Source organism: Eulemur rufifrons, chromosome 14 (genome assembly GCF_041146395.1).
Source record: "Eulemur rufifrons isolate Redbay chromosome 14, OSU_ERuf_1, whole genome shotgun sequence".
NCBI lineage: Eukaryota > Metazoa > Chordata > Mammalia > Primates > Lemuridae > Eulemur > Eulemur rufifrons.
This window is the reverse complement of record NC_090996.1, coordinates 36,026,137-36,045,817: the sequence shown is the minus strand read 5'-3', so window position 1 is coordinate 36,045,817 and position 19,681 is coordinate 36,026,137. Positions and strand designations below refer to the sequence as shown.

Here is a 19,681-nt window from a genome sequence, read left to right as displayed (position 1 = left end):
GGATGCGGCGAGGTGGCCCAGGCTTTGGCTGCCACTGCCGGCAGCCGCCTCCCCCATCCAGAGTGTCACAGCCGCGGGGGTGCTGTGCTCTGCGTGGGGCGCAGCCCCCGGTGGGCAGAGGCTGCGTGGAGGCTGGGCCGCCCCAGCCACCTCCTCTTCCCGTCTCCCTCCGACGTCTCAGGCCAGGGTCAAGAGCAGGACCCCCGTGCCCCCAGCCCCCGTTAGGGGAGGCCTAGAGGCCAGACCCCGAGCACCCACCCTCCCCACTGTGCTGGTGGGGTTGGGGGGTCTCAGGGGGACCAGCTTGGCCAGGCCGCCAGAGAGTTGCAGGGGCGTAGCTCAGGCGCGGGAGAGCAGGTGGAAGAAGTCCAGGGCTTCCTAAGTTCCCGGCCCTTTGGACACGTCAGGCCCCCCGCGGGCAGCCCCTGGGGTCCAGGAGCAGTGGGCGCGTGACGCGCTGGCATGGGTCGCGCCTGTGTGATGCCAGCACCCCGTCCCCCTCACGCGGTGGCTGTGCTCTCCTCGGGCAGGGCCCGACCGCCCTCCTGCAGCCCCCGGCGTCCTCCCCAGTGCAGACAGTTCTGCAGGGGACAGCTGAGGAGGGACACAGCCCGATCCGGTCAGGACACGGCCGTCCGGGCCCCTGCCCCCTCCTGCTCTGGAAGGTTCTCTCGGGTTGGCTGCAAAGCTGGAGTTGCGAAGAGCCCACAGTCAAGCATTTGGGCCTCTCATCAGGCCAACGGCTCACCCAGCGACTCGCAGCGAGTGCCACGGCCTGGGCACAAGACGGAGACCTCCGCCCGCCAGAGCAGGACGGGGCAGCCTGCGCTGGGGAGCAGAGCGGCTGCGCTGACGGCCACGTGGGCGTCAGCACAGTGGTTGCCGGTGCAAAGGCCCTGCGGCCCCCGCACGGCAGAGGCTGGTTGCTGGGGGTGGGCTCAGCAGTGCGGGGGCCTCGGGACCATTTGCCAATGGGTCCGTGGGGCCGAGGGGACGGGGCTTTGGAGGGGGCAGGCCTGAGTCAGCTGAGGCACCACCACAACCCGGGCCTCAGGCCACCTAGGATGGCCCCAGGGTGAGCAATGTCCAGGGGTGTCTGGAGTGACCAGACTGAGGACACCAGGACCCGTCCACCCCCAGGACGGGGCGTCTCCCTGAGCAGGGCTGGCGCCTGACCCCTGCCCCAGGGCAGGTGGGGACTGCAGGTCGCGCAGAACAAAGGCGGCCGCTGGGGTCCGTCGTCCTGCGTGGGGGCGCCCGCTTTGGCTGCGGCTCCCAGGACGGCTGAGCCCCCCGTGCCCTCAGAGCCCCTCGGAGGACTCCCTGCCAGCGGGGGAGCTGCCAGGTGGTGGTGTCCCTCGGGGCACCCGGGTCCCCTCAGGGAGCGGGGGCAGAATTTCCCTCACCCACGAGGGGAGGCGCCCGACCTCGGCCTGTCTGAGGCTGGAGGGGCCCCGTCCCGCGGGGCAAAGCGAAGGTGGCCGTGTGCAGGCGGCGGGTGAGGCGGGTAGGAGGAGGAGCTCGCGCTCTGCAGCTGCCCTGCGTCCAGGGCTTGGCGGGGGCAGCTGGTCTCCGGCGTCCCCACCCCGACACGTCCTGCGCCCAGCCCCCCACCCCCAACCCCCGCCGATTCGTTCGTGGACTTTCTGCCCCGCGCTGACCCCACTGACCCTGCGCTGACCCTGCACTGACCCCACACTGACCCCACTGACCCCGCACTGACCCCACACTGACCCACTGACCCCACACTGACCCCACACTGACCCACTGACCCCGCACTGACCCCGCACTGACCCCACTGACCCTGCGCTGACCCCGCACTGACCCCACACTGACCCCACACTGACCCACTGACCCCGCACTGACCCCGCGCTGACCCCACTGACCCTGCGCTGACCCCGCACTGACCCCACTGACCCCGCACTGACCCCACACTGACCCACTGACCCCACACTGACCCCGCTGACCCCACACTGACCCCGCTGACCCCAGGGCGTGGGCGGCTGTGAAGTCAGGAAGCTGCGAGAGGCAGACCTGGGGTCCCACCTGCAAGTTCAAGTCCAAATCCAGCAACTCGCGGGTGCCCGCCAGGGAAACCGAGTCCCGCAGGGGGAGGTCCCGAGATGGCAGGTCTCCCCGCGGTGTCCAGGCCGTGCGGTGGCCTCGAGGCTGTGTCCCTGCGATGCAGGACTCAGCTCGGCCTGGGTCCCTGTGCGCCCCCGGCCCCACGTGGCGGGACAGGGGCTGTCCCTGCAGGGCTCGCCCAGCTCCTCTCCCCAGGCCCAGCGGCCCACGCGGGAGTGTCGGTCTCTGCTGTGCAGTGACGCCCACCTGGGCCTGACACCTGCGCCACTGTCCCTGCGTCCCAGGGACACTCGCTGGGCAGAGGCCCCAGCAGCCAGGAGTGAGAACACCCCCCGGTCCCCCCATCCCACGCAGCCTCCTCGCACGCCAGCCGTGGTCCTCCCGGGGCAGGGACGCTGCCTTCCGGGCACCCCCACGGCCTGGAGCAGCCGGTGCCCTGCCCCTCGCCGGCCTCCCCCCCCGCCCCCGCCCAGGGCTGGCACCAGGGGTCACACCCTGGTCCTCAGGAGCCCAGACTCACCTAGCACCTGGGGGACAGCCACCCCACGCCCGTGCCTGAGTCTCCTGGCCTGGTCACCGGCAGACCCTGCACCCCACACGTGGCACCCAGCCCCGTCCACAGCTGATGTTTTGCTTCACGGGGCCATTGGGGACATTCCTGAAATGTCACTCGGACTGGCCAGTCCCCAGGTCACCCCTCACAGCCTCCGTCAGAGATTTCGGAAACACACGACAAACTAATGATGGATGAATGAGTACCATGTGGCCCGTCCACGTGACGGAGTATCTCAGCCACGGCAGGAGTGGAGCCCTGACATGGTGACTTGGGTGACCTCGGTCACTCAGTGACAAGCCAGGAGAGGGTCACATGTGGGATTCCCTTTACACAAAGTGCAGGGAGATCAGAGACCAGACGAAGATCCGTGGTCCGGGCAGGGTTGGGGGAGGCGCAGCCTTGTGGACGGACCAATGCCCGGAACTGTTCACTTAGGGCTGCGGTTAGTTTTGTCCCCATTTCCGCCTGGAAACGCTCCACTTGTCTCCCGGGAAGCTGCGGCGCCTTTCAGTGGCGAGAGCACAAGGGGCGGCCCGTCCCTCCCGCCGCCGGCTCCAGCCCTGCCCTGTCTTGCTGGGACCTGCAGCCCCCGGGGGTCCCAGGAGGCTGGAGTCAGGGCTGAGGCCCCTGCAGAGCCCTGGGCCGCCGCGCAGAGCTGGAGAGCAGGGGCCACGTGGTCCTGGCAGGGTGGGCTCTCGTGGAGGGTGCTGGGCAGGGCACGGGGCCGGCGTCTCCTTGGGCCTCACCTCACCTGGCCTGGCCTCCCGCGGGGGCTGGGCTGGTCCTCGGGACTGTTCCAGCACCTCCTGCCGCTGCCGGACACGCCCCCCGCGCTGTCCCACGTGGCTGGTGGGGGCGGCGTCCCAAGGATGTCCCCCCAGGCGGGGCTGCCCGGGCCGGCGGCGGCAGTGGGCTCGGGGGCTCCCCCGGGCAGACGTGCTGGCTCCAGGCTGGTCCCTCTGAGGCCTATCTGTCCCTCGACAGACACAGGGCGCCCTGTTTCCCGGGAGCCCAAACACGGTCTCTCTGTTCGCACCTGGGCCGCCCGGCCCCCCAGGCGGGCTGTGGGGGCTCCACACAGACCCGCGCTTGTGCCCACCCGCCCGGCCCCTTGGCCTGAGCCACCACGTCCCTGCCAGGGCCTCCGCTGTGCGGCCGGCCAGGAGCTCCAGGCGCCCTGGACGCAGGGGGCGGTGGGAGGAGGGGTGGGTGGCTGTCACCCCCGCCCCCACCGGCCAGGGGGAAGGCAGGGCCTGCTGCCGCAGGGGCTGGGGCTGCTCCGGCCTCTCCGGGGATGAGCCTCTCCCCTCGGCTGTGGGGAGGCGGCTGCATAAGCAGGGACACCGGCCCGTCACCCACACTCACCCTCCCCTCCCTCCTGCCGCAGGGCCCCAAGTCCCCCCCCCCCCACGCTTGGTTGCGCAGGTCGGGGAGGTCAGGGAACGTGAGGTTGGGGGACAGGGTCACAGCAAGGGGAGGGAGGTGCCTCGACAGGGCCGTGGGACGGAGGCCAGAAGGGCGGGGGGTAGGGGGGCGCCCAGGAGATCAAAGTGGGTCTGTCCACACCTCACAGATGGCCCCGGCTAGCCTGGAGGTGTCCGCATGTGTGCACGGGCCGTGTGCAGGGCTGCGTGCATGTATGTGTACCTGTGTGCAAGGCTGTGTGTGGGAGGTGCCCAGGCAACGACCTTGTCCCAACACCTGCTGATGGCACAGCCTCGGGCTGTGGCCGGGTGACAGGGTGCTGGTGGGTGAGGCCGGCTGAGGGTGCCTATGGGGACAGGGCCAGGGGCTTCCTGGCACCGACCTAGGGAGCCGGGACTGCAGGGTCTTGGGACACAGGCGGCGGGGCCTGCAAGCCCCCCGCGTGGGCGGACAGCACAGACGCCCGCCCGGGGACTCAGACCCGTCACCCTCCTCTCCCTGCTCTTGTGGGGGCGTCAAGCTGGGGGCGTGTGGGCGGCGGAGTGAGGGCCGCGGGCAGAGCGCAGGGAAGACGGACAGCAGCCGGGTCTTCTGCCTTTTATTTCTTTCTTTTTTTTTTTGAGACAGAGTCTCACTCTGTCACCCGGGTTGAGTGCTGTGGCGTCAGCCTCGCTCACAGCAACCTCAGACTCCTGGGCTCAAGCGATCCTCCTGCCTCAGCCTCCCGAGTAGCTGGGACTACAGGCGTGCGCCACCATACCCGGCTAATTTCTTCTATATATTTTTAGTTGTCCATATAATTTTTTTCTGTTTTTTCTTTTTAAGTAGAGACGGGGTCTTGCTCTTGCTCAGGCTGGTCTTGAACTCCTGACCTCCAGCGATCCTCCTGCCTCGGCCTCCCAGAGTGCTGGGATGACAGGCGTGAGCCACCGTGCCCGGCCTTTCTGCCTTTTATGTCACGCTGCGCGTCTAGGTGGCCTCGGGGACGGCCACTCCCGCGCCCTGAAGTAGTCCTCCAGGTCCCGCAGGCCGAGTGCTGGGAAGTAGGGGCCGATCCTCTTCCGGGCCCACCACTTGCCCTCGGCGGCGTGTCTGCCCCCGGGACGGCTGAACTTGTACCTGTAGTGCTCGCCTCGGACCCACCTGCGGGGGACAGCGCGTCAGCCTGGCGCCCACCTGGCCCCCCGGCCCGAGTCTCGTGCGCCTGCCGGGCTGCGGCGCTCAGAGGGCTCCTCATGGGGACACGGGGCTGGGAGGCCCCTCAGGCCCTCTGAGCCTTCCCAGCCACCCACGGTGGAGGGGCCACCCCAGGGAACCCCGCTCCCAGCACACGGGGCCCTGGCAGGTCCCCAGCAGGCCGAGAGCCCCGCGCGGAGGCTCCCTGCAGAGCCGGCCGGGTGGGCGTGGGCGCTCCAGGAGAGGAGACCCCTCGGGGACCACCGTGAAGCATCTGCCCCAGCCCAGAGGGCAGCACCAGGCAGGGCCCGAGGCCGGTCACAGGCCTCAGGTGACCCCAGCTCGGGAAGGAGTCCATGGCACCTGAGCAGGTTGGTCCTGGCTCGTGTCCTGGGCACCCAGGGCTGGGGCAGCTGACCTGTCTCTGCGGCGTGCGGGGGACCCGCCTCCCCGGATGGGGGCTCAGAGAGAGATGCGGGTAGGGGTGGTGGGGACTCTCCCCAGTGACCCTGGTGGCCCCGGGACTCAGGCCAGGCCGGGTCTCTGTCCCGAGCCCAGCGGAGCCCGCCGAGGACCTGGGGTTTTCTGCTGGCGCCCATGACTTGGGGTGGGACTCGGCCCTGTCTGCACCGCCCAGCGTCACCCAGCGGCCCCTCCCCAGTTTTGCAGCCGGAGCTGGAAGCCCCTCGGCCCCTTGGGGCAGCCCCTGCCCGAGCCGCCCGCGGGGGAGGGCTGTGCTTGCTCTCAGACGCTCGCTTGCGCTTTCCAGGGTGGCTGCCCCGTTCTGTTCCCACCAGCAACACGCGTGACCCAGGTGGCTCCGTCTCCCCTTATCTCAGCCATGCTGACGGCCTCGCGTCTCGGTGTGACCTGCGCGTCCCCCCACCCCCCGCCGGGTCACACCGTCAAGCGCCCGTTTGCCGAGTGTTTACCCTCGTCCGGAAACGGCTCTGCGCGTGGGGTGCCCATTTCCAGCTCGGTTATCTTGCTGTTGAATTTCAAGGTTCTTTATCTATTCTAGGTTTGGGTCCTTTGTCAGATGTGTTGATAATGCTTTGCAAGTGTCTTCTCCCCGTCATGGCATTTAAACAAAACCCTGTTAGCAGAGTCTCAGAGCAGAAGTTTTTAATTTTGATAAAGCGCAATTTACCAGGTTTCCTTTTCGGGGTCGTCCGTTTAGTACCGAGTCCGAGAACCCTTTGCTACCTCACGTCCCCACGCTTCCTCCTCCCTCGCGCCTGACAGTTTGCCGCGGTGTTTGATGCTGAGTCCACACCCACGCTGAGGGGATCATCGTTTGCCAACAGGCTCCCGGCTGACGAGCTGTCACACCGCGGCACGGCTGGGTCCATGTGTGGCACTCGGGGCTCTCCGCTCTGTGCCGCTGACCCGCGGGTCCGACCCCTGCCGACGCGGAGCCGATTGCTGCCGGTGTGTGTCTTGGAACTGCAGACGGCTCCTCCCACTTCATCTCTCAAAATGGTTTAGCTATTCTAGTTCCATTTCTATATAGAATTTGGAATAACTTGTCTTTATCTGCAAAAAATCTTGCAGGGATTTCGACAGGAATTGTGTTACACTTGTACATAAATTTGGAGGGTCTTAGCCGGTCATGGTGGTGCCTGTGGTCCCAGCTACTGGGGAGGCTGAGGCGGGAGGATCGCCGCAGCCCAGGGGTCGGAGGCTGCCGTGAGCCTGGGGGACGGAGCAAGACGTTGTCTCTAAAAATAATAATAATGACTTGGAGGGCGCCGCCATCCTCACCATGTTGAGTCTTTCAACCGAGGAACACGGCAGGTCTCTCCATCGATTAGATCTTTCACTTTGGCAGCCTCGCAGCTTTGCACTCAAGTCCTGTGCGTGTCCTGTTAGATTTACACCAAGTCTTTCACTTTTGTGAGTGCCTGTAAGTGGCGTCGTGCATTTAGCTTAGGTGTCTGTGTTCACTGCTCGTGTCTGGGAATCCGGCGGGGATGCCGGGCCTGGCCTGGCAGCTGCCCCCGACACGGGCTGGTGATACTTGCACGAATTCTGTGCAGACATCACCGATATGCCCAATATAGTGAGATAATCAACGGGGTATGTTCACGTCTCACAGGCCATTAGTACTTACTCACCCCTCTCGTGCAGGGCGCGGCAGGGCTCGGCCGCACCCGGCGCTCTGCTTCTGCGCAGGGCCGAGCGCCGTCCGCACACCTGCTGCCCGACGGGGCCCTCTGGGCTCCCCTGGCCTCACGGACAGAAAGGGCAGAGTGATCGTATAAACAAACGTGCACTGCAAACGGCGCAGCAATTTAAAATTATGATTCTAGCAGGAGGAGAGAAATACATTTTTAAAAATGCCTCGGCCGGGTGGATCTGAACAACAGAAAAGAAATACAGTTGGGTTTTGTGCGCTGATCTTGTATCCTCTGGCTGTGCTGAATTCACTTACTAATTCTTTTTTTTGAGACAGAGTCTTGCTCTGTCACCCGGGCTAGAGTGCTGTGGCATCAGCCTAGGTCACAGCAACCTCAAACTCCTGGGCTCGAGCGATCCTCCTGCCTCAGCCTCCCAAGTAGCTGGGACTACAGGCATGCGCCACCATGCCCGGCTAATTTTTTTCTATATATTTTTAGCTGTCCATATAATTTCTTTCTATTTTTAGTAGAGACGGGGTCTCGCTCTTGCTCAGGCTGGTCTCGAACTCCTGAGCTCAAACAATCCGCCCACCTCAGCCTCCCAGAGTGGTAGGATTACAGGCGTGAGCCACCGCGCCTGGCCTTCACTTACTAATCCTGGGAATTTTTTGAGTGGATTCTTTGGGATTTTCTGCGTAGACAATTGTGTCATCTGGAAATGGGTGCAGTTTTATTCCCTTATGACCTGTAACCCTTTTCTTTTCTTTTCTTTTCTTGCCTTATTGCAGCAGCCAGAGCTTCCGGCACTTGCGGAGTGAGTGGTTAGACCCACGTCCCTCCCCTGCCTGGCCTCGGGGAGGCGCTCACGCTCCCGCCAGCCTGACCTTGGCTTCCGGGCTTTCGCAGATGTTTTCCTTATCAAGGTGAGGACTTCCTCTCTTTCCCAGGGGTTTTATCACGAATAGGTGTCGAGCCTGTCGGATGCTTCTTCCACGGCAGTTGACGTGGTCATGTGAGTTTTCTTTTCTAGTTGGTTAACGCGGCAGATCACACTGAGTTCCAAATACTGAACCAGCCTTCACCCCTGGGATACACCATACTTGGTCATGGTGTATAATTCCTTTTTATATATTGCTGAATTCTATTTACTAACGTTTTATTACAAAATTTTGTGTCTACATTCATAAGGGATATTGGTTTGTAATTTTATTTTCTTGTAGTATCTTCATGTGGCTTTGGTATCAGATAAACGCTAGCTTTATAATATAAATTGAGATGTTTTCCCTTCTATTTTCTGGAAAAGACTATACAAAATAGATATTGGTTCTTCTCTAAGCATAGAAAGAATTCCTCAGGGAAACCATCTGGGCCTGGAGATTTCTTTTTGGAAGTTTTAAATTTCAAATTCAATTTCTTTACTACTTAAAGGGCTATTCGTCTATTTCATGCCAGGTGAGTTTTGGCAGTTTGTAGTTTTTGAGAAATTGGTCTATTTCCTCTACATTGTAAAACTTATTTGTGTGTGTGTTCATAGTATTCCCTTCTTCCCCTTTGTACGACTGCAGGGTCTGTCACCACACCCGGCTGAGCTTAGGTTATTGATCTGAGACCGTCTCTCTCCTCGGATGTTCGCCCTCAGCGTTCTCCGTCCCACCCCCGCTGTGACTGTCCCGCGGATGCTGACGTGGATTCTGACGTGTCGTGCTCTGCATTCCGGCCAGGTCGGTGGGAGGCACAGTCTGTCAGTGTCAGTTAGTTCTTCCGGTTGATGGTAGAATGTCGCTGTGTTCCACGTTCTTGCCGATTTTCCCTCCGGTTACTTTGTCAGCGGTTGAGGAGGGTGCTGGAGAGTCCAGCGGTAGCTGGGTTTGTCTGCTTCTCTTCCTGTGTCGTGCAGCTCTGCGATGAGTGCGCACACACTTGGGGCTGCTGCGTCTGCTGCTGCCGTTGGAGAGCGGCGCCGTCTCTGACCGTGTCCTTTGCAGGGACGTCGACCTTACCTGACATTGATAGTCACGCCTGCTCTCCCTTCATGGGTATTTACATGCCGTGTCTTTCCCTGTCCTTTACTTTTAATCCGACTATAGAGTTGGTCTCCGAATTACAAGTTTTTGACTCTGTGATGTTGTGAAAGGGACCTGCGTTCAGTAGTGACCACACTTCGACCCACACGGTCACCCTGTGTGTCACTGTCAGGGCCGTATTCGGTCCGTTACATGACATTCAACACATGATAACAGAGGTTTGTGTTAGATGATTCTGCCCGGCGCAGGCTAATGTACGTGTTCTGAGCATGTTTAAGGTAAACCAGGCCAAGCTATGATGTTCAGTAGATCAGGTGTATTAAATGCACGTTTGACTTATGTTATTTTCAACTTGTGATGGATTTATCGGGACATAACCCATCACGAGCTGAGCAGATGCTCAACTCTGTTACCACAGTCGAAGTGGCTTTCTTTTAGACAGCATGTGGCTAGGGCATGGCCTTTAATCAATTCTGCTGATCTCCTTTATGTACAGTTGATATAATTATTTATATGTTATGGTTTAAGTCTATCATTTTGTTTTTCCATTGGTGTTCTTCCCCTGCCTCATTGTGGGTTATGGAAAAGTTTTTTAGAATCCCATTTTGATTTATCAATAGTTTTTAAGTGTACTCTTTGTATAGGTTTTTTTTTTAAATTGTTGCTCTTCATACTACACATTGTACACACGTAACTAATCCTAATCTGCTAGTGTTGCTTTGTCACCAGTTCAAGTGACGTACAGAAAACCTCTCTCTTTATGTCCATTTGCCCTCACCCATTTATAATTGGCTTAAATATTTCTTCTATGTAAATTTTGGACCACTTCAGAGAGTTCATAACCTTTGCCTAACCAAACATTGTGGACTCAGAGGAGTCCCAGAAGGAAAAGAAAAAGATCTTGGGCCTAAAAGAAATACAAGAAATAGTAACTGGAAGAAGGAAGGTCTATTGCTTTTACCCCTATTTTAATTCCTTTCTTTTAATTATCCTGGTGACAGATTCTCCGACTCTTCCTTTGTCTGCGACTCCCCTTCGTTCCTGAAGGGTGTTTTTGCGGGTAGGGGCTCTGGGGCTCTGGGCTGGCAGCTGGGAAACGCGGGGCCTTCACCCTGGGCCCCCACGGCTTTGGGGGCTGCGGGTGAGAAATCTGCTCTCCTCCCGGTGGCTCCCTGGGGGCTGAGGTGGTGTTTCTCGCTGTTTCCACAGCTTTTTTCACTGTCTTTATTTTCAGAAATTTGACTTTGATGTGTTTAGCTCTGAATTTCTTTGGGTTTTTCCTGGGTGGGGTTCACTCAGTTTATTGACTCTTTAGGTTTGTGTCTTTTACCAAATTTTGTAAGTTTCCAGTTATTATTTCTTCTAGTACTTTTTTAGCCCCAGGATCTTTTCCTTTTGGGACTTTGATGACACAAATTCTAGACCTTTTGTTACCGTCCCACAGGTCCCTGAGGCTCTGTTCATTTGTTTTCAGTTTGTTGTCTCATTATTGTTCACACTGGGTAGTTTCTACGTTTCTATCTTCAGACTCATTGATTCTGTCACCTCCGTGCTGGTACTGAGCCCTCATCGAGTGTTTTACTTCAGTTATTGTAGCTCTCAGTCCTAAACTTTTCATTTGGTTCTTTTTAAAATCTCCTGAGACTGTATTTTTAAAATTTGTGTCGTGTCCGTAATGGCTCACGAAGCACCTTTACAAGGGCTGTTTACAATCTTTGTGAGATGACTCTAACGTCCCTGTCATCTGTTGTCTTTTTGCTGTCTTCCTGGTTCTTGGTGTGACAAGTGAGTTTTCAATGGAAAACTGAGTATTTTGGATACTGAGTTAGGAGTCAGGATCTTATTTGAACCCGTTGCAGGTGGCTTCTCATACTAGGCTGGGAGAGGAAGGAGGGCCCCACCCTGCTGCCAGGTGGGGGCAAGGCCCGGCGGACACAGAGGTGGGTGTTCCTTGCTGCCGCTGGGTAGGACGGGAGTTCTGGGTCTGTACTAGGCCCCATGACACTGTGGCAGGGTGGCCTCATCACTGCTCGGTGGTGGTGAAAGTCCCAACTTTCCACCAGGTGTCATCGTGCTCTAGTCCTGGGGAGACAGTGCTGCCGGGTGTGGGTAGAAACCAGCCCCACGTAGTCTCTGTGGACACCTCCAAGTGGGGGCTCGCTCTTGCCCACGAGGATGAGAATCTCGGCCTCTATTCGGCCTCCTCTGACGGTACCTGGTGAGGGGCGGGCCCCTCCTTACAGCCTGCTCGGAGCAGGGGTCCGGCCCCCCGCTTGGTCTTCCTGGCACGGTGGGGCCACCGCTTCCCATGGTGTTTGGCGAGAGCAGCGTGATGAGAGGTTTTGGTTGGGGAGTTTCTGTCCATGTCTGCTGGCATTAGCAAGTCGCCATCTTCCTCTTCTCCCAGTCTAGGAAACGAAGCAGAGAGAGAACCAAGACACTCACTTCCATCGGTGTTGCCGCTGGGGTTCGGAGTCTCCTACTGGCGAGCCTTCCTCTCTCGGAGTCTTCCTCCGTCTGTTTTGTGTGTGGCGTCCGGGGGCTGTAGCTGCGCTCGGCGGGGGGAGCAGGGACGAGCGTCTATTCCACCCTCATCCGCTGTAAAAAGTGAACTAGGGATGAAGTAAATGCAGACCCACGGCCCGGCACGGAGTCCACACTCAGGCCCGGGGTGAGGCCACGGCCAGGCCATACCCGTCACGAGGCCGCACGTTCCAGCTGCCAGACAAAACATGCATCTCCAAGACATGGCCGAGGGACGTGTGCTCCGTGGCAATTTTAAATATTTCAGATGTTTCCCCTAAATATAATTCATTACCAGTTCATGTAAAAGATTAACTGATTTTCATGTCTCAATTTTCATAACATCCATCCTCTTTAGACAGGACCGTGGCATCCAGAACACGCACCTGAAACTGCTCAGACACGGCTGTTTCCTTCAGCACTTCCTGGCTGGGAAACAGATCTGACCTGTGCACTTCAGCGGAGAGAGGCTTCGCTTTGGGCCCGAAGGCGGCAAACCTTCCTCCCGGCCAGCCCCGCAAGCCCCGTGTGCCCGTGTGGAGCCTTGGGGTCACCCCCACCAGCCCCTGTTGGGGGACAAGGGCGCTTCAACACCGAGACATGGCCGGTCTACCTGCCAGCTCTCACCTGGGCAGCCCAGACAGGACAGTAACAGAGAAAACCCATGTCGAGCCAGAGGCATGAGCTGGCTGGTCACTGGCACACCTGGGGACGAATGTCTGCCTCAGGTGACTGTACTGTCCAGGCTCCACGCTCGGCCATCCTCTGTCCACCCCCAGGTTTGCTGGTGGCCCTGCCTGAAGGGGCACCAAGAGGGAGGGGCGGCGTCAGTCCCTGGACAGCCTGAGGCCCGCCCCACGCGGAGGGACGCCCCCCCCCATCTCCACACTCCCAGCCCCCCAGGGTGGGGAGGGGGTTCTGGATGCATCACTGGCCAGGCTTGGGTGCAGCTGCTTCTCTGCAGACCCTCGGCCTCGTCCCCATCCTGTCCCCCAGCTCCGGGGCTGGGGCCTCCGGACAGCTGCGAGCGACTCACTCCAGGCTGCAGCTGTCCTGGCTCCCAGCGAGGGAGACCCCGGAGCTGCGTGTGCCGTCAGCGGCTGACAGGGCGCAGGGGAGGGGACCGAGCTGCCTCACGGCTCCCTCTGTTCCCAAACCTCCAGGTGGCCGCTGGGTTCTAAGCCACGTCAGGGGCAGGGGACACAAACGTTCAGAGTGCCCACCCCAGCCTAGGTCTGTGAAGGAGGCCGCCTGGGGGTCTCTGGTCACCCACTGCCATCCCCAAATCCTCCTCCCCATACAGTCTCCAGGGCCCCCAGGCCCCAGCAGGGAAGCTGGGAGTGTCAGCCCATCACCCCAGACCCCGGCCACCTCCCTGGAATGTCACCCAATCACTGAGTCACTGCCCGGGGGCCAGGATGCAGGGCCCACAAGGCCCCACCCCTATTGCACCGGCCCCAGCTCCTCGAGCTTTGCCCTCCCCGAGGGGTCTGCAGCTGTCGGCCCCGCCCAGTCCTCTGCAGCCGCCTCTGGCCCCGCGTGCTGCTCCTCTAGGCCAGGTGCAGAGCGAGCGCCTAGGGGCCACCTCAGCAAAACTGTATGGGGGCCGCCCTGCAGCTGTCACCTCTGCCTGGCTGTCCTGGGCTCTTCTCAGCCATGGCGGGTTCGGATGGGGGGTCACACGAGGCAGGGATTGGGGCCAGCCTCGGCTCTGAGGCTCCTGAAGGCCCCAGCCCACCGGGGCCCCACGGACGGGGGAGGGCTGTGAAGGTGGGCGGGGCAGGGGGCCCCAGCAAACACCTGGCTGTGGGGGAGCAGATCCCACTCGGGGGCCATCCTACCTGGGGGGGTCTCTGCCGGAGAAGGGGTTGAGCGCCAGCAGGGACAGGGCCTCGGGGTCGTTGGCGAGGAGCCGGCCAGCCAGGTGGATGATCCACTCGTTGTGCTCGTAGGTCTGGGGAGGAGAGGACAGGCGTGGAGACAGTGTGTGCCCCCCCCCCCAGGCAGCCCTGACTTCGGTGTGTGTGTCCCGGCTGTCCTGGAGGGGCTCCCAGGGGGTCCACATCTCGGGGGGCAACTGCCTCACATTCTCCTCGTGGGCCCCGCACCTGTGGGGCACTGCTCTGCCTGGGCACCGGGGGTCTCGAGGCAGGCCCACCTGTTTCCAGGGCTGAGCTGGGGGTAAGGTCACCTGCATGCTGGCGGCAGGACCAGACGGCGAGTCCCCCCCTGCCTGCCCATCCACCGCAACCCTGCGGACTCCTTCGCCGGCACCCCGGGGGGATCTCGGGAGCTGGGCTCTTGGATGACAGCCCCCCACCCCCGGCTGGGCATGTCGTGGGCTCCGTCATTGTCTCTGGCGGGATTGAGACCCCCCCCAGCGGTGTTCTAGGGGCCTGTGCCTCCCCACCGCGGTGCTGGAGTGACCAGAGCCAGGACCTGCCGCCAGCACCCAGGGCACACCCAGGAGGGAGGCAGGGGTCAAGCACTGAGGGACGCCTTACCTGGAAGGCCGCGAACCACATGAGCCAGTCCAGGCGGTAGTGGTAGGGCGAGATGAGGCAGGGCCGTCTCCTGGGGTCCCCGGGCTTGCACTTGAACTCGTAGTCCTCCCACACCGCGTCGGGGGCGCTGGCGTTGGGGCTGGCTGTGCCCTGCAGGATCACCTCTGTCCGCTCCTTGGTGATGCTGTGGGGAGACCGAGGCAGGCCTGGGGGGGCTGCAGCACGCCCACTCACACGCAGGTGCGCCTCTGCTTCTCCCGGGGCTGTGGGCTCCCTGCTGGGCTCCTCGGGGCAGGGGATGGGGGCTCCCTGGCTGCCCACGAGGCCTCCGGGCACAGCCGGGCACCCCCACCCGTCTCTGGTTGGGGTCACTGAGCAGGCAAACGAGGTTACTGGCTTTGGGCCCCCTGGACCCCCCATGGGCTGTTTCGAGGGCACCTCCCCGCTGCCCAGAGCCCCGGCCGGCACACGCCCCGCCCCTGCCAGCAGCCGGGGAGGAGACAGAGGCAGAGGCTGTGCAGGGACCAGGAGCTGGGAAACCAACGCCAGTGACCGCCCGCTCTGGGAGTGACCGACAGGCTGGCCCCTGAGATGCCACCTGTGTGCAGGGAGGACCAGCAGGTGTGGCCAGGAGCTCCCTGCTCTTCCAGGTGGGGGGCAGGGTAGGGGCGCAGCCACACCTGCCTGGTGACCTGGACCCACTGCCGACCCCTCCGGCCCCCCTCACAAGGCCAGGACCGAGGTCGGCCTCCCGTGCGCCCGGCCCGCTGTGAGCGGCGGCTGCCTGAGCTGCTGGTTCCCTCCCGACCCCATGCAGGAGCCTGTGCCGTCCGCCCCAGGACCCCCGTGGACGCAGCCCTGCCCAGGGACGGGGACTGCATGGCTGTGGCCGCCTTACCCAACCCCCTGCCGCTCGCCCACAGCCCAAGTCCCTGGTGCCAAGGGTCAGGTGACATTCCGGTATCACCCAGCGCCCCCTGGACGAGCACACATGGTGTGGCTGGTCAGGGCGGAGTCTCCCTGAGAGGAGAGAGTGGGGAGAGCCCACCCCGAGCCCCAGTCCCGTACCTTCCGAAGGCCCCGTAGGTGTTGACGATCCTGAGGGAGCTGAAGGAGGCGTTCATGACCTGCTTATCATTCAGCAAGTTGAGGACCACGGGGACGCTGAGCCAGGCCACCAGGACGCCCAGCGAGAGGTTGGCCGCCCGCCGCACCACACAGCCTGGGCCAAGAGGGGGTTGTGAGAGCCCACCAGGCTGGCTCCTACCTTGGGGAGGAGCCTCGGTGCCCCCTTGGCCTGTGCCTGGGAGATCCGGCTGCCGTCCTGCCCTCCAGGCCCAGGGACGCCAGGGAGGTGCCTGCCGGCCGAGCAGGGAAGGGCCACCCACAGCCCCTGTCCCCACACCCAGGGCACCATTCAAGGCAGCTGCGAGGCTGAGTCCTGGCAGTTCTCACTAAGGGTCAGCAGGCGCTGAGGTCGCCCGCCCCATTCCCAGGGAGGATGCACGTCCCCCCAGGTGACCAGGGCCCACCTGCCACCGCCCTGCCCTGGGGGAGCCTGGGCCGCCACCTACCGAGTCTGGGCTGGGGCCCGGCCCCGCGGGCGTCCTCCTCCTGCAGCACCAGGACTCGGGCCTTGAGGCTGCCCGGCCCGGAGGGAAACAGCGGCCCCAGGGTGGCGTCATCGAAGCAGGCGAGGCTGGGCACGATGGTCAGCCAGTTCAGGAAGCTCAGGTTCCCGCTCACGATGAGCACCACCTGGGAAAAGGGCGGAGCTGGGTGGGGGCGTGGCCTGCAGAGCCCCACCCACCCAGTGCAGGGGCGGGGCCTGCAGAGCCCCACCCACCTGGCGGAGGGACAACTGAGGGAAACACAAAGGCCCCGCCCAGCGGTCTCCGAGCCAGTTCCCGCCCCCCTTTCACCCCGGAAGCCCCTGCAACCTCGGCTTGGTCACTGTGGCAGTGGCGGCTGAGGCCCCGGGCGCAGCTGGCCGCAGACAGGCCACGGGGTCCAGGACCGCGGGGACAAGGGACGGAGCGGGGACCCGGTTCCCACGCCCTGGCAGGAGGCGCGGAGCTGGTGGAGACAGGAGCCGGTGGAGACGCTGAAAGTGATGTATCAATAAACTGGATTTTAAAAAATAAACAACAAAACGGACCCATTTTAAGTGTACAGTGCAGTGGTTTTGACAAATGTCTGCGCCTGTGTAAGTCACTAAAATCCCGAACATTCCATCCCCAGCAAGTACCCTGGAACCTGCGTGTGGTGACCCTGTCTCCCCGCAGCCCCGAGCCGACCTGGTGCGGTCACTTTGCACATCGCCCGCGGCGGGAGGGGGCGCCGCCCCCCACAGGCAGCCCCCCAGGAATGTCAGGGCGCACAGGGGGACGCCCAGTCGCTGCCACTGGTCCCTGTCCAGGAGCGTCTCCGGGCACACGCTGGCTTGGACTGGGTCGCAGGGCAGGTGTGGGGCTGGGAAACAGACCGTGTTCCCCGTGGTGGCACCTTCCACGTCCCGCCAGCCCTGGGCACGCGGGTGTCGGTGGCCGGCCATTCTGGAGATGGGGGTTTAACCAGGTGGCCCCGCTAATGACACTGAGGGCAGCGGCGTGTCCCGTGTGGCGTGTGTTCACAGCCTTCCCACGGCGGTAACCAGGCGGAATCGCTGTGCAGCTGAGTCCGTCACAGACGCCGGACGCAGGTCCTCCGACCCGCGCACGCCCTGAGGGGCTCTCTGCCGCTGGGGCTTTGCCTGTCCCTTTTCTTTACCGGGTCTTTGCAAGACGTGAAGTTTTCAATTTTCATGAAATCCTGTTTGTCATTTTTAAATTTTACACTTTGTGCTTTTTGTGTCTCCTCTAAGACATCTTTGCTTACTCCGAGGCACAGAGACGTTCCTCTAGACGTTCTGCAGGTCTGGCTGCCGGCTGGTCTGATCCGTGCTGGTCAGTCTCTGACGGACGGCGTGGGGCGGGCTCCGCCGCACTGAGGGGCCCGACAGGAGTGAAACAGGCGCCGTCTGGACCGGGGGGCGCCTGTCCCGTCGGGGTCTGCAGCTGCCGGTGGGCCCTGGGCCAGCTGTGCCGAGGTGTGTCCTCCCAGGACGGCCTGAGCTCTTCCCACGGGGGAGCGAAGGGTGGCACCGTCCTGAGGGGCGACGCCGACACCCCTGCCCCGTCTCTGTGTTTTGACTAAAGCCCAGTCTTGCTCCCCGTAGCTGGGGGGGATTTAAGGTAATAGATGCTGGCGTCTAACGAGGGTCAGCGGGAGGAGCCGGGATTTGTGGATTACGACGGGTTTTATGAAGTGTGGATTCACGCCTCTCCCTGGATTAATTTGGAAAACTAGTTTTCCTGGTGCTGAGCCCAAAAGTAATTATTTCTTACCCTCTGCTGTCTGCAACGTCACCAAACTCCCGTGCCAGAGCCAGTCGGCCCGGTCTCCAGCCTTGGGTCCCAGCCCGAGGGTCCTTTGGCCTGAGCTGGCTGAGAGCCACCGACCAGCGGTCGGGCCGGGGACGGGCACCTGTGTTGTGGCTCCCTCACGCCCAGGCAGGGCGCAGGGCGGGTGCCGAGGCCTGAACTTGGGCGGGGCCCCTGGGTGCTGCGCAGAGACCCCCCCAGCTCCCCCAGAGACGCCTGGGCCACCTGCCGTCCGCCCCGGTGGCTGCGCCCGCTCTGGCCTTTCTCACGCTTCCTGGTGGTCGGCTCGGCCTGTGGCCGCCTGCAGACAGGACGGAAGCGCCCCCTGTCCACGGCTGCAGGACCGAACCTCTCCAGCAAGTCCCGTGTGGAAGAGCACGGCCATCCCGCTGTGTTCTCACAGCCTCCAGAACGTTCCAGAAGTGCCCCAGCCAGGACACTCTCCCACCCGCCTGGGCCCCCACGAGAACCTGGGTATGGCTGGACGGGGCCTGGGCGTGCGGGAAGCCACGCTGCCTGACCAGTCACCACGTGCCTCCTGGAGGCGGCGGCTTCTCAGACGCCTGGGGCCACTGTCCCCCCACAGGGCCACAGGGACCGGAGCAGCCTGGTCTGTGCCTGTGGGAGAGGCCTGCACTCCCCTGAGGGCTCGCGTGGCCACCTCCGTTGCGTTCCCGGGGCCACATGGGCCGGCCGCTCAGGTCCGCCCTGTCGGGTGGCACAGCCTCCCCGCAGCCGCTCGCCGCCTCCTCGCAGAGCCCGGAAGGCCCCGTCCGGGGAGGCAGCCCAGGAGTGTGAGCAGGATGCCCGGGTCCGAGCAAGGTCGGCTCCTGCACACCTGCCATGCGACGGCGAGAAGCCGGATGGTTCTGCCGGGACCTGAACCAGCGACTGAGACCCTCTGAGAAGGGGGCGCAGGCAGGAGCGTGCGGAGGGAGTGGCGGGGGTTCCGCACAGCACACGGCTCAGCACGGGCTTCCCGGGGAGCAGCGACCGGGAAGCAGAGCTAAGTTTCCCAAAGCAGCGAGACCCCAGCCTCAGGGCCGGACCCCAGGACGGGTCGCCGGAACCGCGTCCTCGTTTCCAAGGACGGAGGAGGAGTAAAAACAGTTACACATCTACGTGAAACAGCGTCACAAAGGGCGAGAGACGCAGGAAGGAGGAGAAAAGGGGCACAGGGACGGCGGCCGCAGGTGCGCAGGCGCCTCTGAGACCGACCAGGGGCCGGGAAGGACCTGCCCTCGCTCCCCGGCGGGCGCCACCAGGAACACACGGACCTTCACGCCTCGTGAGCAAACAGTGCCGGGGAGGAAGTTCGGCTGTGGCCACAGGCGTCGCCCGCGAGCTCCCAGGGCGGCAGGGACGGCCCAGCTCGCACTGAGTGTCGGACGACACGGCCCGGTGTCCACCCCCTTCCGTGTTCCTCAAACGCCCACACGCTGGGACACCACACGCCCTCCTCCATGGTCTGTGGCCCCGTCACCAGCCTCCAGCCTCCCCGTAGCAACTGGGGCGAACGGCCCGCTGGGCTCTCTGCCGGCCCCGGTCAGCACGGCCGATCGGAACTCAGTTTCCCAGGACCTCACGGAGAACGAGCAGCCAGCAGGCCACCACCGCCCTGTCCTGTGTCCCAGCGGTCCTCGGCCCTCGGCCCCCCGCGTCCCAGGCCTACGGGCCCTGAAGGAAGCTGCGACCTCGAGTTCCAGGGATGACTGGGTTTTCAGGAGTAAAACTCCACTGGTGGTTTCTGCTTTGGGCTGAGGGAGCAGGCGCTGGGCTGGGGCCACATGCTGGGCAGGACAGACCAACCCTCGTCCTGGGACGCTGACTGCAGCTCTGAGCCGAG

The 19,681-nt window shown here is 62.6% G+C and overlaps 1 protein-coding gene across 2 annotated transcripts in view; it reads right to left on the bottom strand.

The window, feature by feature from the left end:
• Window positions 1-4,656: 4,656 nt before the first annotated feature.
• Window positions 4,657-19,681, bottom strand: part of LMF1 (lipase maturation factor 1) — a 68,104-nt gene continuing 53,079 nt past the window's right edge. The window contains exons 7-11 of one of the 2 annotated variants that reach the window (XM_069487136.1): window positions 15,988-16,171; window positions 15,482-15,635; window positions 14,414-14,597; window positions 13,751-13,863; window positions 4,657-5,209 (exon numbers count right to left, since the gene is read on the bottom strand). In XM_069487136.1, the coding sequence (XP_069343237.1) occupies window positions 5,023-5,209; window positions 13,751-13,863; window positions 14,414-14,597; window positions 15,482-15,635; window positions 15,988-16,171 (822 nt within the window). In that variant the 3' untranslated portion in view covers window positions 4,657-5,022. Of the gene's footprint in view, window positions 5,210-13,750; window positions 13,868-14,413; window positions 14,598-15,481; window positions 15,636-15,987; window positions 16,172-19,681 lie in introns of both variants that reach the window. The other variant, XM_069487137.1, reaches the window with a different exon arrangement.